This window comes from Pelophylax lessonae (assembly GCF_965119305.1).
Source record: "Pelophylax lessonae genome assembly, chromosome: 8".
Lineage (NCBI taxonomy): Eukaryota > Metazoa > Chordata > Amphibia > Anura > Ranidae > Pelophylax > Pelophylax lessonae.
In genome coordinates, this window is record NC_138775.1 from 86970738 (window position 1) to 86983346 (window position 12609).

General features: G+C 50.6%; 2 protein-coding genes across 5 annotated transcripts in view; both read right to left on the bottom strand.

The window, feature by feature from the left end:
• CHL1 (cell adhesion molecule L1 like) overlaps window positions 1-12609 on the bottom strand; it is a 261925-nt gene that overhangs the window by 101823 nt on the left and 147493 nt on the right. The window lies entirely within an intron of this gene.
• LOC309561635 (uncharacterized protein) lies at window positions 1482-8994 on the bottom strand (the record flags this gene model as incomplete). The annotated part of the gene is made up of 2 exons (XM_082265633.1): window positions 1482-2077; window positions 8961-8994. 2 exons carry the CDS (start codon window positions 8992-8994, stop codon window positions 1482-1484), a joined length of 630 nt encoding a protein of 209 aa, XP_082121759.1.

A 12609-nucleotide genomic window follows, 5' to 3' on the forward strand; every position in this document is an offset into this window, starting at 1 on the left:
GTTGTCCTGTGTAAGCTAAGCACAAACTGCTATCTGTGGTGCCAAGGTTATTTGTGCTCCTCTTCGGTAATGGTTAAGAAATGGATAAAACATTCCATAAATTACACCATTGAAAAAAGAGTCAGGTCAGCCACAATAGATATTTTGGATACATTTATGGAAATATGTGTGCTCAGTCATTCCTGGGCTTCTTATACTTGACCAATGTAGAATAGATGTCACCCCCAAACTCTTAGGCTGCTTAAAGCCAAAGGCTCCACCCCCATGCCATAAACCTTTCCCTTTACCTAAATAATTGAGACCACACCGTGCTTGGAGTTAATTGGCCACAGCAGCCATTTTATTAACCCTTTTACCTTAAAATTAACATAAGGAGAAAAAACATTCCTTACAAACATAAAACAATCAGTCATTAGGCCTGTTGGTCTTTGAGGCTCCTCCAAATAATTCCAAATCCTGCATTGCGGGACCTGTGCCCTGATAGGCCTCCAGCCGCGTCACCGGCTCGGAGACAAACCACTCCCCGCAGTGCCACCATTTTGAATTCCATTTAAACTGACATTAAATGTAATGCACCATAGGGACCCATACCAACGATGAGTCCCAACCATACCCTTATCCTAAACTGTTCACCTCCCCCGCCAGCAAAGACCAACAAAACGCCCAGCTGCCATGACAATATAAAATTCCCCCAGAAAGGACAGAAAGCACAAAAGACAGGAATCAAAATCAACCATAACAGTCCCAGAAATTAGGGAGGGTGGGTGGGAAGCTTCTTCTTCCTTCGTCCGTTGAACTTCCACTGACCTCCAATCTGAGGGGCCACCCCTCCTAACTGTACCTCAACCCCTCCCAAACCTGATACACCAATCCCTGAATACCCCCCAACTCAAAACAATTTAATTTAACTCACACCTGCCCTGTCTCCCCTCTTCACATGGTCATGTCTGCCCTGCGCTATTTTTTTTTTTTTTTTTCGCTTCGGGCCTTGCTTGACCAATGTAGAATAGATGTCACCCCCAAACTCTTAGGCTGCATAAAGCCAAAGGCTCCACCCCCATGCCATAAACCTTTCCCTTTACCTAAATAATTGAGACCACACCGTGCTTGGAGTTAATTGGCCACAGCAGCCATTTTATTAACCCTTTTACCTTAAAATTAACATAAGGAGAAAAAACATTCCTTACAAACATAAAACAATCAGTCATTAGGCCTGTTGGTCTTTGAGGCTCCTCCAAATAATTCCAAATCCTGCATTGCGGGACCTGTGCCCTGATAGGCCTCCAGCCGCGTCACCGGCTCGGAGACAAACCACTCCCCGCAGTGCCACCATTTTGAATTCCATTTAAACTGACATTAAATGGAATGCACCATAGGGACCCATACCAACGATGAGTCCCAACCATACCCTTATCCTAAACTGTTCACCTCCCCCGCCAGCAAAGACCAACAAAACGCCACCAGCACCCAAGGGTGACACCTTACCCTTGCGTGCCCCTCCAAACCCTCAAGGCTCGCTGGATCCCATCCTGTAATCCCAGGGCCCATAAATCTATACCCACCGCATTGAGGTGGACTCCATCATCCCGCAGATACCGCCATGTGTCCACTTCCAACTCCAGGTGGCGAACCACCAACCCCCCATTCCGACACACAAAGCGCCCCACTTCCTTGTTCAACTTAATCCGAGCCTTATTAAGGCGCGCGACCGACCTGGCCATGCGCCAGGACGTGCGGGCCACCATATCCGACCAAACTACAAGCAGCGCCGGAAAAGCCGTGCGCAGCCTAAGGAAATCCAACTTTATGTCCCTGATCAAGGCCCGCGCGGACCTGGCCCCCAAATCGTTGTCCCCGGCATGCAGCACCAAAACATCTGGCTGCCTGTCCAACCGGGCGAAACGATGCACTTCGGGAAGGACCCTGCCCCAAGTAAGCCCCGGCACCCCCAGCCACCTGACACAAGCCTCGTGCCGAGAAAAACCAAGTTGTCTACCATTAGGACGCACATCAGCTCTCCGGGCCCCCCAGAAAACATACGAGTGTCCCATGATCCAAACAAGGCAGGGTTCCAAACCTACAAGAAAAGGGGACAAAAGGAAAAGAAAACCAACCAATAATCAGATAACCAGCCGGGCCCACACCCCCCCAGCGACAAAACCACCCCCCGTACATACCCTACACCAACAGCTGTGGACGAACGTACAACAAGAACCTCCTAGACTCCCAGCGCCCAATGCGTTTTACCGCATCGTCGTTCAATCCCCAGCGTGCAGCCTCAGTGGCCGCCCCGATCCGAAAGGAATGAGATGCAAACCTACTGGCATCCAAACCCAAAGAGCCCACACACCTTCTGAACACCGATACAAATTGAAAACGAGATAACGACGACCCGTCCGCATGCATTAAAAATGAACCGGGCCGCGAAGGGCGGATTGCCCAGTAATCCCGAACCGCCCCTACCGGGCACAGCGGTGAAGACGGCACCGCGAACAACCGGACACGGACCCCCTTGCCACTCTGGTCCGTTTTGGACCGTCGAAGGAGGATAGTAACCCCCTCCCGACCGACAGAGACATCCTGACCCAATAGGCCCCCCGTCACCGTCCGGGAGGAGCTGACCAATTCCCCAATCCGGAAAGCCCCGAAAAAAGCGAGAGAAAAGGCCGCCTTAAACAACACCACCTCGTAACTCGAGGCGCAGTGCTCCCCCAATTGCCGGCAGACGTCCTGCAAAAGAGCGAAGGACACCGGGCGCCTAGTGTCCCTCCTCCGATAAGCCCTGGAATAGCCCCGTAACGCTTGTCTTACCACGAAGTCCTTCGTGTAATCCTGACAACCCAGAAATTTAAACAGAAAGGCCAAGCCGGACAACTTGCGAGCCACAGCGGAAGCCGACGCGCCCCTCTCAAAATGATCAGAGACAAAAGAAAGTAACACCCACCTGACCTCCGGACCCAGAGGATCCACCGATGCCACCCGCAACACCTCCAGCCACTCCAACCATACCTTGCAATAAGCCGACCACGTGGACTCGCTCACCGACTTCCTGATCCATCCAGCGAGGACCCCAAGGCAATCCCCCATAGCCACTCCGGACACGTGACTCCGCGTTGCTCCGCTGCCGGTGCCAACTCCCGGAACCTGTCCCACTGAAAACGAGACAGCGCGTCAGCAATATCATTCTTAACCCCCGGAATGTGCACAGCGTACAGGAAAACATTCAACCGTAGACACCGCAAAACCAAATACCTGAGGAGGCGCACCACCGGCGGAGACGAAGCCGACGCGCGGTTGATCACCTGAACCACCCCGAGATTGTCGCAATGGAGGCGAACCTTCAGGTTCCTGAACTCCGCCCCCCAAATCTCCAGGGCCACCACCACCGGGAACAGTTCCAGCAACACCAAGTTGCTGACCAGCCCCGCTACCTGCCATGCCCCCGGCCAAGGGGCGGCGCTCCACGCCCCCCGGTGAAAAGCCCCGTACCCCGCCGAACCAGCAGCATCGGTAAACAGTTCCAAATCAAAGTTGCTGATCGGCCCGGCCATCCACAAGGATCTACCATTGTATGTGGCCAAAAAACCGTGCCACAGACGCAAGTCATCCCTGTGTTCCCTGTTGAGCCTGACGAAGTGAGTGGGCAACTTCACCCCCGAAGTCGCCGCCGACAGCCGTCGGCAGAAAACCCGGCCCATGGGCATAATGCGGCAGGCAAAATTCAATTTACCCAGCAACGACTGCAAGCTGCGCAACTGAATCTTGCGCAAACCCAGCACCCCTTCAATTTCAGCTCTCAAAGCCCCCAATTTATCCTCCGGTAGGCGACACTCCATGGCCTCCGAATCCACGACAATGCCCAGGAAGCTGAGCACCGTGGTCGGGCCTTCCGTCTTGTCGGGGGCCAACGGAATGCCGAAGCTCCCGGCCACATGCTGCAACGTGGCAAGCAGGATCGCGCACCCGTTGGAAGAGGGCGGGCCCACACACAGAAAGTCGTCCAAATAGTGGATCACCGAATTCACACCGGAAACCTCCCGAACCACCCACTCCACAAAGGAACTGAAGGTCTCAAACAGCGCGCACGATATGGAGCAGCCCATAGGAAGGCAGCGATCCACATAATACGCCCCTTGCCACCGGCAGCCCAGCAATCGAAAACTGTCCGGGTGAACCGGGAGCAACCTGAACGCCGCCTCAATGTCCGATTTGGCCATCAAGGCCCCCCGCCCATAATGTCGCACCCAGGCCACCGCGGCGTCAAAGGAAATGTAAGACACCGTACAGGCATCCGGGTCGATGGCGTCATTCACAGACCCACCCTTTGGGAAGGAGAGGTGGTGAATGAGGCGAAACTTGTTGGGTTCCTTCTTGGGAACCACCCCCAACGGCGAAACCACCAAGTCACGCACCGGCACCTCCGAGAACGGGCCCGCCATGCGACCGAGAGCCACTTCCTTGTGCAACTTATCCGACACCACCAAAGGGTGGCGCAATGCTGAACGCAAATTCCTCGCCACCGGCGGCACCGAGGCCAAAGAGCAAGGGATACGAAAACCCACCGCAAAACCCTCCCCCAGAAGTCGGGCAGCCGCCCTATCGGGGTACCTATCTAGAAAAGGCCGCAGCCTTTCCACCCTCACCGGCGTCGTCCCCTTTGTGCGAAGGCTCTCCGGACCGCCCTTTTCCGGACTTAAAACACCGAGCCAAGGAATGGGAACCTCCGCAACCGGAGCATTCATGTTTGAAGCGACATGTGCCACCGAACTTACAGGAACCCTCATTAAATTGCCAGCAGAAACCCCTCCTCTTTGCGGCCGGCTGTCCCGGGGTCGCAGAACCACCGGCCCCCCCTGGAAAAAACTGATTCGGAGCCTTCGCAGACGACATGAGCCGCATCCACAGGCTGATGTCCTTGTGGTCCCACCGCAAGGACGGCCTAACCGCCTTCCGCTGCCGGAACTGTTCGTCGTACCGCAGCCAGGCCGACCCCCCGTAAACCCGATAGGCTTCCCCTACAGCGTCCATGTAGCAGAACAGGGCCGAGCAGTTTTCCGGCGCCTTTTCCCCTATGACGCCCGCCAGAATGGCAAAGGCCTGCAGCCAATTGGCGAAGGTCCGAGGGATAAGCCGATAGCGTCGCGCCTCCTCGTCCTCCTTCTTGCGCTCCTCCGGTTTAACCCTGTCCAGGTGAAACTTCTCGAGGGGCAACAGCGTGAAGATTTCCACGTACTCACCCTTCCAGATCTTCTCCCGGACTTCCTGCTTCAAATGTGCCCCCAATGGGCCCTCAAAACAAACATATACCTCACCTTTCGCTGAATCGTCCAGGCGAACAGCGTCCGCCTTCCCCTCCTTCGCCGTCCCGGTCTTGTCCCCCGCCGCCCCGGCCGTCACTGCCACCACTGCCGGCGCACCAACAACCTGGGGAGGGGCCCCAGCCCCCCCCGCAACTAGCCCCGTGGAAGACGGCCCCGCCAGCCCCGGGGCCCCCCCCGGCTCCGTGCCCGAGCCCCCCGCCGGAGGCACCCAAGCCGCCGCTGGAGACAAGCGGCCCCCGTCCCCCGGGGGCAAACGCCCCAAGAGGTCCCGTAGACCCAGGAGGAAGCCCCTCAAACCCCCATCATCACCCCCTTCCGGGGTCCCCGCCCCCACTGGCCGGGACACCCTCCAGCACTCCCACCCCCCACATCAAACAAGCCCCGCAAATCAGACAAAGCCAGAGAAGGAATTGTGACCTCACCTGTCTGCCCAGGGGGGGCGCCCCCAGCCGCCGATCCAGCCTCCCTCGTCGCCGACCGACCACCGACATCCTCTTCCACATCCGATCCGGACACCTCGCCTTCCGAACGATCGTCCCCGGGCACCGCCGACATCCGGCCACCAGGTGTCGCACTCCCGCCATCTGCAGAGCCGAGCGACAGGCGTCCACGCCCCCGTACTCCAGCTCCGCCCGACGGAGACCTCTGTGAACCAGCCGAACTTCCGATGACCCGGCCACGTGACTTGCCCCGCCGCGTCATCTCTCTGCGCCCAGCCGAGGCCGACTCCGAGTCCCGCCGATCACTGCTGCCACCGGCCGCCATGAAGCCGCTCCCACGCCGAGGCACCCCTCCGACCGGAGCATCGCCAGTAGGGGAGCCCGCCAGTCCAGTAGCACCCCGGCGAGAGGGACGGGGAGAGACCGAAGGCCGCCTCCCCCCACTACCCCCAGAGCTCCGTCCATGCAGAGGATTCCTCCCAGAGGCGCGCACGGCCGCAGCAGGAGGACGCTTAGCCGGCGGCCCTGAAGGGTCCCTGTCGGGGCTCCTAGGATGACGCTGAGCTCGAGGGGAAGGGTCCGGTGAAAAACGCTCCGGCGGCCGTGACCGCCGAGCCCGCGGGACCGCAAGCCCCTCCGAATCCTGTGCAGAGTCCTGAACCCCCATCAACGTGGAGACCTGGGACCGGAGCCACTCAGTCCCCTTCACCGCGGCAGCGGCCTTGATTTGCTCCAGCAAAACGTCCAAATCCGCCATCACAGACCAGGGAAGCTGAGGTGAGATGCTCTGCAGTGAAAAAGGTGGGTGACCAAGCTTCTTCTTCCTTCGTCTGTTGAACTTCCACTGACCTCCAATCTGAGGGGCCACCCCTCCTAACTGTACCTCAACCCCTCCCAAACCTGATACACCAATCCCTGAATACCCCCCAACTCAAAACAATTTAATTTAACTCACACCTGCCCTGTCTCCCCTCTTCACATGGTCATGTCTGCCCTGCGCTATTTTTTTTTTTTTTTTTTCGCTTCGGGCCTTGCTTTCATTTTCACCAACAGCATGATCAGTGTGCCATAATTCCCCCATTCACATGACTAGGGTACTAAAGATGTTTTGCCCCTTTCGCTTTGACCTATGCCTCCCGCTCCAACCATATAGTGACCACTTGGACAACAAGCTGGAGTTAATGGCCAAAGCAGCCTTTTATTAACCAAATTAATAATTAACAAATAAAAACATAACAATGTAAATACAGTATAACTAGAGCCTCAAGGTCCTAGTAGGCATCAATCAAAAGAAAGTACCTGCGCCCTACTTAAAACAGGCCTTCAACACCACCGGCTCGGAGACAACTAGCCCCAGATACCTCCATTAGAACAACTGGGAGCCATACCTCATTTGGGTGCCTACCAAGTACCTTTTTGTGCTCACAGTAACCTTCAAGGACCTTGCACCCCGCTGGCTGCCTGACAACAATCATCTCAACAACCCAAACACCAAATAAAAAGGCCTGCAAAAAAAGGGTAAAATACCAGGGGCTGGCGGGCGGGAGGGAGGGAAGTTTTCCCTGGCTGACCTCCCTTCCAACTGCAGACCCCCTGCCGCACCTTGCTTAACCACCCCCCCTACAGCTCCATTCGATACCACCCTGTACCCAATCATATTCATTAATACAAACTCGTATATATATATTTTTTTTTTTAACATAGGACTCCGGCTAACAAAACCCTTTAACCCCTGTCATCCTGGCCCTCTGTTCATGTTCTTCTTCCCTTACTCTGGGCCTACCTTTACATTTCTATCTAGTATTATAACCATTACCTGAACTGACTTACTGAAATCCACAATACTTAAACTTTATGTCCAACAAAAATTTTTTTTAGAGCCCATTCACACCACTGTTCTGTGGTAACGAAGGTTATATGCGTTGGTGTGCTACAGTGCCATTTATTGAGTGGCACACCAATGCAGCTCCACAACAAAACTAGCCATTCTGATTACAGGAGAGAGATGAATGGCAGATATTGTGCTCATCACTGAGTTGCTTCTCCGTTTAACTGTTCAGTCACAGGATGGGGGATAGGAGGGGACATTTTAAATACCTTTTATTCCCTTTTTTATAAGTGATCACATTCTCAGCTGCATAAGAGTTAGGGGGAGGAGAAACAGCAGTACGCTGAACTTTCTAGCGAATGTCTGAGCAGGAGGGGGTGTTAGGACAAGTCTTATCATTGGAGGAGAGCAGGTTGAGTTCCCAGCACAGCTAGAGAACTGACCACGCTGTGCTCTCCTGCTTAGTGTGGTCAGTTTTAATAGGAAAGCAGAGGGATTGGCAGCAACACCAGGGATTTAACACAAATGAATCAATACAAAGAGAACAGGACACTTTCTAAAACAAGTACATGGTACAGCAGACACAAATCAGGAATATTAAATGCTGGGGTATGAAACACTTTAACTATAACATGTGTTATTTGTCATAATTGGTCATTATTTTCAGGTGTGATTGATATCTTGAGATTCACTGGCTCCCATCGCTGAAAATAATGATCATTATAGCTTAGTGAATTGAACCTACTGTCTTTAATGGATTAAGACTTGCAGTAGGGCCAATAAGAGCTAGCAGTATAGAAGGTGATGGGGACTAAGGAAACCACAAAACCTTCCACTGAAAACAAATGAGAGCAAAGGCTCCTGAATAACAGAATCAGGTATTCATGGATTTTACTGCCTTGTAAAGGCAAAAATGAAATGCAGGAAATGTGAACAGGCACGCAAATTATTTATTGCCCCTAGGACAAATAAAATATCCAAAACATGCCTTATTGTCTAGACACAGCCAAATATGTGCAGCCATATATTCAAATTGCATAGTTTTCATCGGTGGAAAATGTCATGCAATGGTTTTTCAGGACTTGTTATAATTTTAAAGTGATTGTAAAGTCTGTATTTTTTTTTTTTTTAGTTAAAAATAACAAACATGTTATACTTACTTGCTCTGTGCAGTTGATTTGCACAGAGCAGCTCGGATCCTCCTCTTCTCAGGTCCCTTTTCAGTACTCCTGGCCCCTCCCTCCTGTTGGATGCCCCCGCAGCAAGCAGCTTGCTATGGGGCAACAGAGCTGAGTCACAGCTCCCTGTGTCCATTCAGACACAAAGCTGCGGCCGGCCCCATCCCCTTTCTCTTTTCATTGGCTGACTGACTTTGATTGACAGCAGCGGGTGGCGATGGCACCATGTTGCTGTTGCAGCCAATGAAGAGGGGAGATCCAGGCAGCTGAGACACTCCTAGAACATCACTGGATCTAGATAGGGCTCCGGTAGGTATTAGGGGGGCTCAGGGGGGTTGCTGCACACAGAAGGTTTTTTTATCTTAATAGAAGGCATTAAGATTAAAAAAAAAACCTTCTGCCTTCACAATAACTTTAACCACTTGCCGACTGCCTAATGACGATTTACGTCGGCAGTCAGCCCCTCACAGGCAAAGTAACGTAGTACTACGTCGCTAGCCTGTGAGGCTCCCGCTCACTCACGGACCCCCCCCCCGCGCGAGTGACCGGCCGACCCGATGTCCGCCGGTCACTCGCGATCGTCGATTACACCGGGAGAAAGGCAGGCGGCTAATGTAAACAAAGCCGCCTGTCATTCTCCCCTGTGTAACAGCACAGATCATACGGTCCTGCTATGTAGGACCGTTGATCTCTGCTGTTACAGCACTAGCCACATCCAATCACAGTTAGAAGCACGCCCCTAGGGACACACTTAACCCCTCCTTCTCAAATAAAGTTGACCCCTTCCCTACCAGTGCCATTTTTACAGTAACAGTGCATATGTATAGCACTGATTACTGTAGTAATGTCACTGGTACCCCCAAAAGTGTCAAAAATGTCAGTCAAGGGTCCGATCTGTCCGCAGTCCCGCAAAAAAAAAAAATCGCAGATCGCCGCCATTACCCGTTAAAAAAAAAAACAATAAAAATTACAAAAATCTTTCCCTTAGTTAGTAAACGCAATAACTTTTGCGCAAACCAAACGCTTTTTGCGATTTTTTTTTACCAAACATATGTAGCACAAAACAAATTGGCCTAAAATGTTAAAAAATTTAGATTTTTACATTTTATTTTTGGGGAATTTCATATAAAAAAATTTGAAAAATATTGTTATTTTTGCAAAATTGTCGCTATTTTTTTGTTTATAGCGCATGATCAAAAAATCGCACAGGTGATCAAATACCACCAAAAGAAAGCTCTGTTTGTGGGAAAAAAAGGACGTCAATTTCATTTGGGTACAGCTTCGCACGACCGCGCAATTGTCCGTTAAAGTCACGCAGTGCCGAATCGCAAAATAGGCCCTGGTCAGGAAGGGGGTAAAATCTTCTGGAGCTTAAGTGGTTAAAGCCCACCTGGTATTATTATAAATGCACTATTAACCATCAGTTGCAAGCAGCTGACAACATAAGCACAGATTTTTTTGTAGAAAATCTTGCTGTCATCAGGGCAGTGAAAGCAATACTTCCGTAGGTGCCTGGCCAATAAATCAGCCAGGATAGTGCTCACCCGAAAAAAAAAATTGTCACAATAATGTATGTCCATCTAGAATGTACATCAGGCAAAGAGATCCTCGGGGTCCTTTCACACAGGCGTTCCGCCCGGTGTACTCTGCTTTGTTTAGTAGGGGATCGATCCGCTGTTCACCACTGAGCAGGCGAATGACAGGTCCGTCTCCACTTACTGTGCAGAGAAAGACCTGTCAGAGCCCCGCTCTCCTCTATGGGGAGATTGGATGAAAACAGCCCACCTGTCCGTTTTCATCTGATCCCATCCAATCCGATCCGCCAGACGGATGGAATATAGGGTCACCAGTCGTCTGGATTTTACGGACAGGATCGGATGGCAGCGGGTGTCTGCGGACATGTCACCGCTGACATATGCTGCCCCATAGGGGTGAATGGATCTGATAAGGTCTGCCTGAAAAACCAACAGGCGGACCTGATCAGAAAACGCATGTGAAAGGGGCTTAAGATAGATGGAAGTTTTTTGGGCAGCAAATAAAACGAATAGTATAACAAGTCTTTGGGCTGTCAATAGATAATCTGACCACACACTCTGACAACCAAATGATAATTTAGCAGAGATGTATAGTAACTAAGTAGAACTACTTCACTACTGTACTTAGGTACCAAAAGGCGGTATCTGTACTTTCCTAGAGTAGAATTTTTTTCTCCTACTTCCACTTTTACTTCACTACATTTTTTCAATGATTTCAATACTTCTACTCCAATATTTTTTTTTGTGCTGCATAGTTACTCGTTACAATTATAAAAATTACCACTGCCAGAACAGTAGATGGCAGGTTTCATGAAGCTCAAAACATGTGTATTATCAGCGCATACGAAAATAAATGCTACTGTATGTATAAATAAAAGCTGCATTTGAAATAATAAAAAACAATATGATTTCAAACTTTTGACTTCTTTCTGTAATAACTATATAACACAGTACTTGTACTTTTACTTTCAGTACTTGAGTAGCAATTTTTTTTAAAACTACTGGTACTTTTACTTTCAGTACTTGAGTAGCAACATTTTTAAAAAAACTACTTGCAATACTTAAGTACAAAAAATGTTGAATACTTTAGTACTTCTACTCAAGTCACTTTTTGATCGAGCACTTCCACTTCTACTCAAGTCACTTTTTGATCGAGCACTTGTACTTTTACTCAAGTATGGGTTTCGAGTACTTTATACAACTCTGTAATTTAGTAACTCTTTGAAGTAACTCAAATGATCTGCAGGGCTGATCAGTGTCAGACATTAGTAGCACAGCCAAAAGCTGCACAGACTCCAGGATATTACACAATTCTCTGTACCTGTAAGTGTGGCCCTTAACCACTTGCCGACCGCCGCACGACTATCTACGTTGGCGGTCAGCCCCTCACAGGCAAAGTGACGTAGGGCTACGTCACTAGCTTGTGAGGGTCTAGGGAGCGAGCGCGCGCCCCCGGAGGCGCGCTCCCGCTCCCGAGTGGCCACGGACCCCCCCGCGCGTGTGACCGGCGGACCCGATGTCCGCCGGCCACTCTGCGATCGGCGGGGGAGAGGGAGAAAGTCAGGCAGCTTGTGTAAACAAGCTGCCTGTCATTCTCCTCGCTGTATGAGAGCTGATCATCTGGATCTACTATGTAGATCAGTTGATCACTCTGCATACAGCTGAAGCCCCAGCCAATCACAGTTAGAATCACGCCCCTAGGGACACACACAGCCCCTCCCTCTCAAATAAAGTTAACCCCTTCACTACCAGTGTATTTTTACAGTAACAGTGCATATGTATAGCACTGATTACTGTAGAAATGTCACTGGTAACCCCAAAAGTGTCAAAAATGTCAGTCAAGGGTCCGATCTGTCCGCCCCAATGTCGCAGTACCGCAAAAAAAATCGCAGATCGCCGCCATTACGCGTTAAAAAAAAAAACAACAAAAATGACAAAAATCTTTCCCTTAGTTAGTAAACGCAATAACTTTTGCGCAAACCAATCAAAATACGCTTTTTGCGATTTTTTTTACCAAACATATGTAGCATAAAACAAATTGGCCGAAAATTTTAAAAAATTTTGATTTTTACATTTTTTTTGGGGGGAATTTCATATAAAAAAAAAGGGAAAAATATTGCTATTTTTGCAAAATGGATGCTCTTTTTTTGTTTATAGCGCGTGATCAAAAAATCGCACAGGTGATCAAATACCGCCAAAAGAAAGCTCTGTTTGTGGGAAAAAAAGGACGCCAAATTCGTTTAGGTACAGCGTCGCACGACCGCGCAATTCTCCGTTAAAGTCACACAGTGCCGAATCGCAAAATAC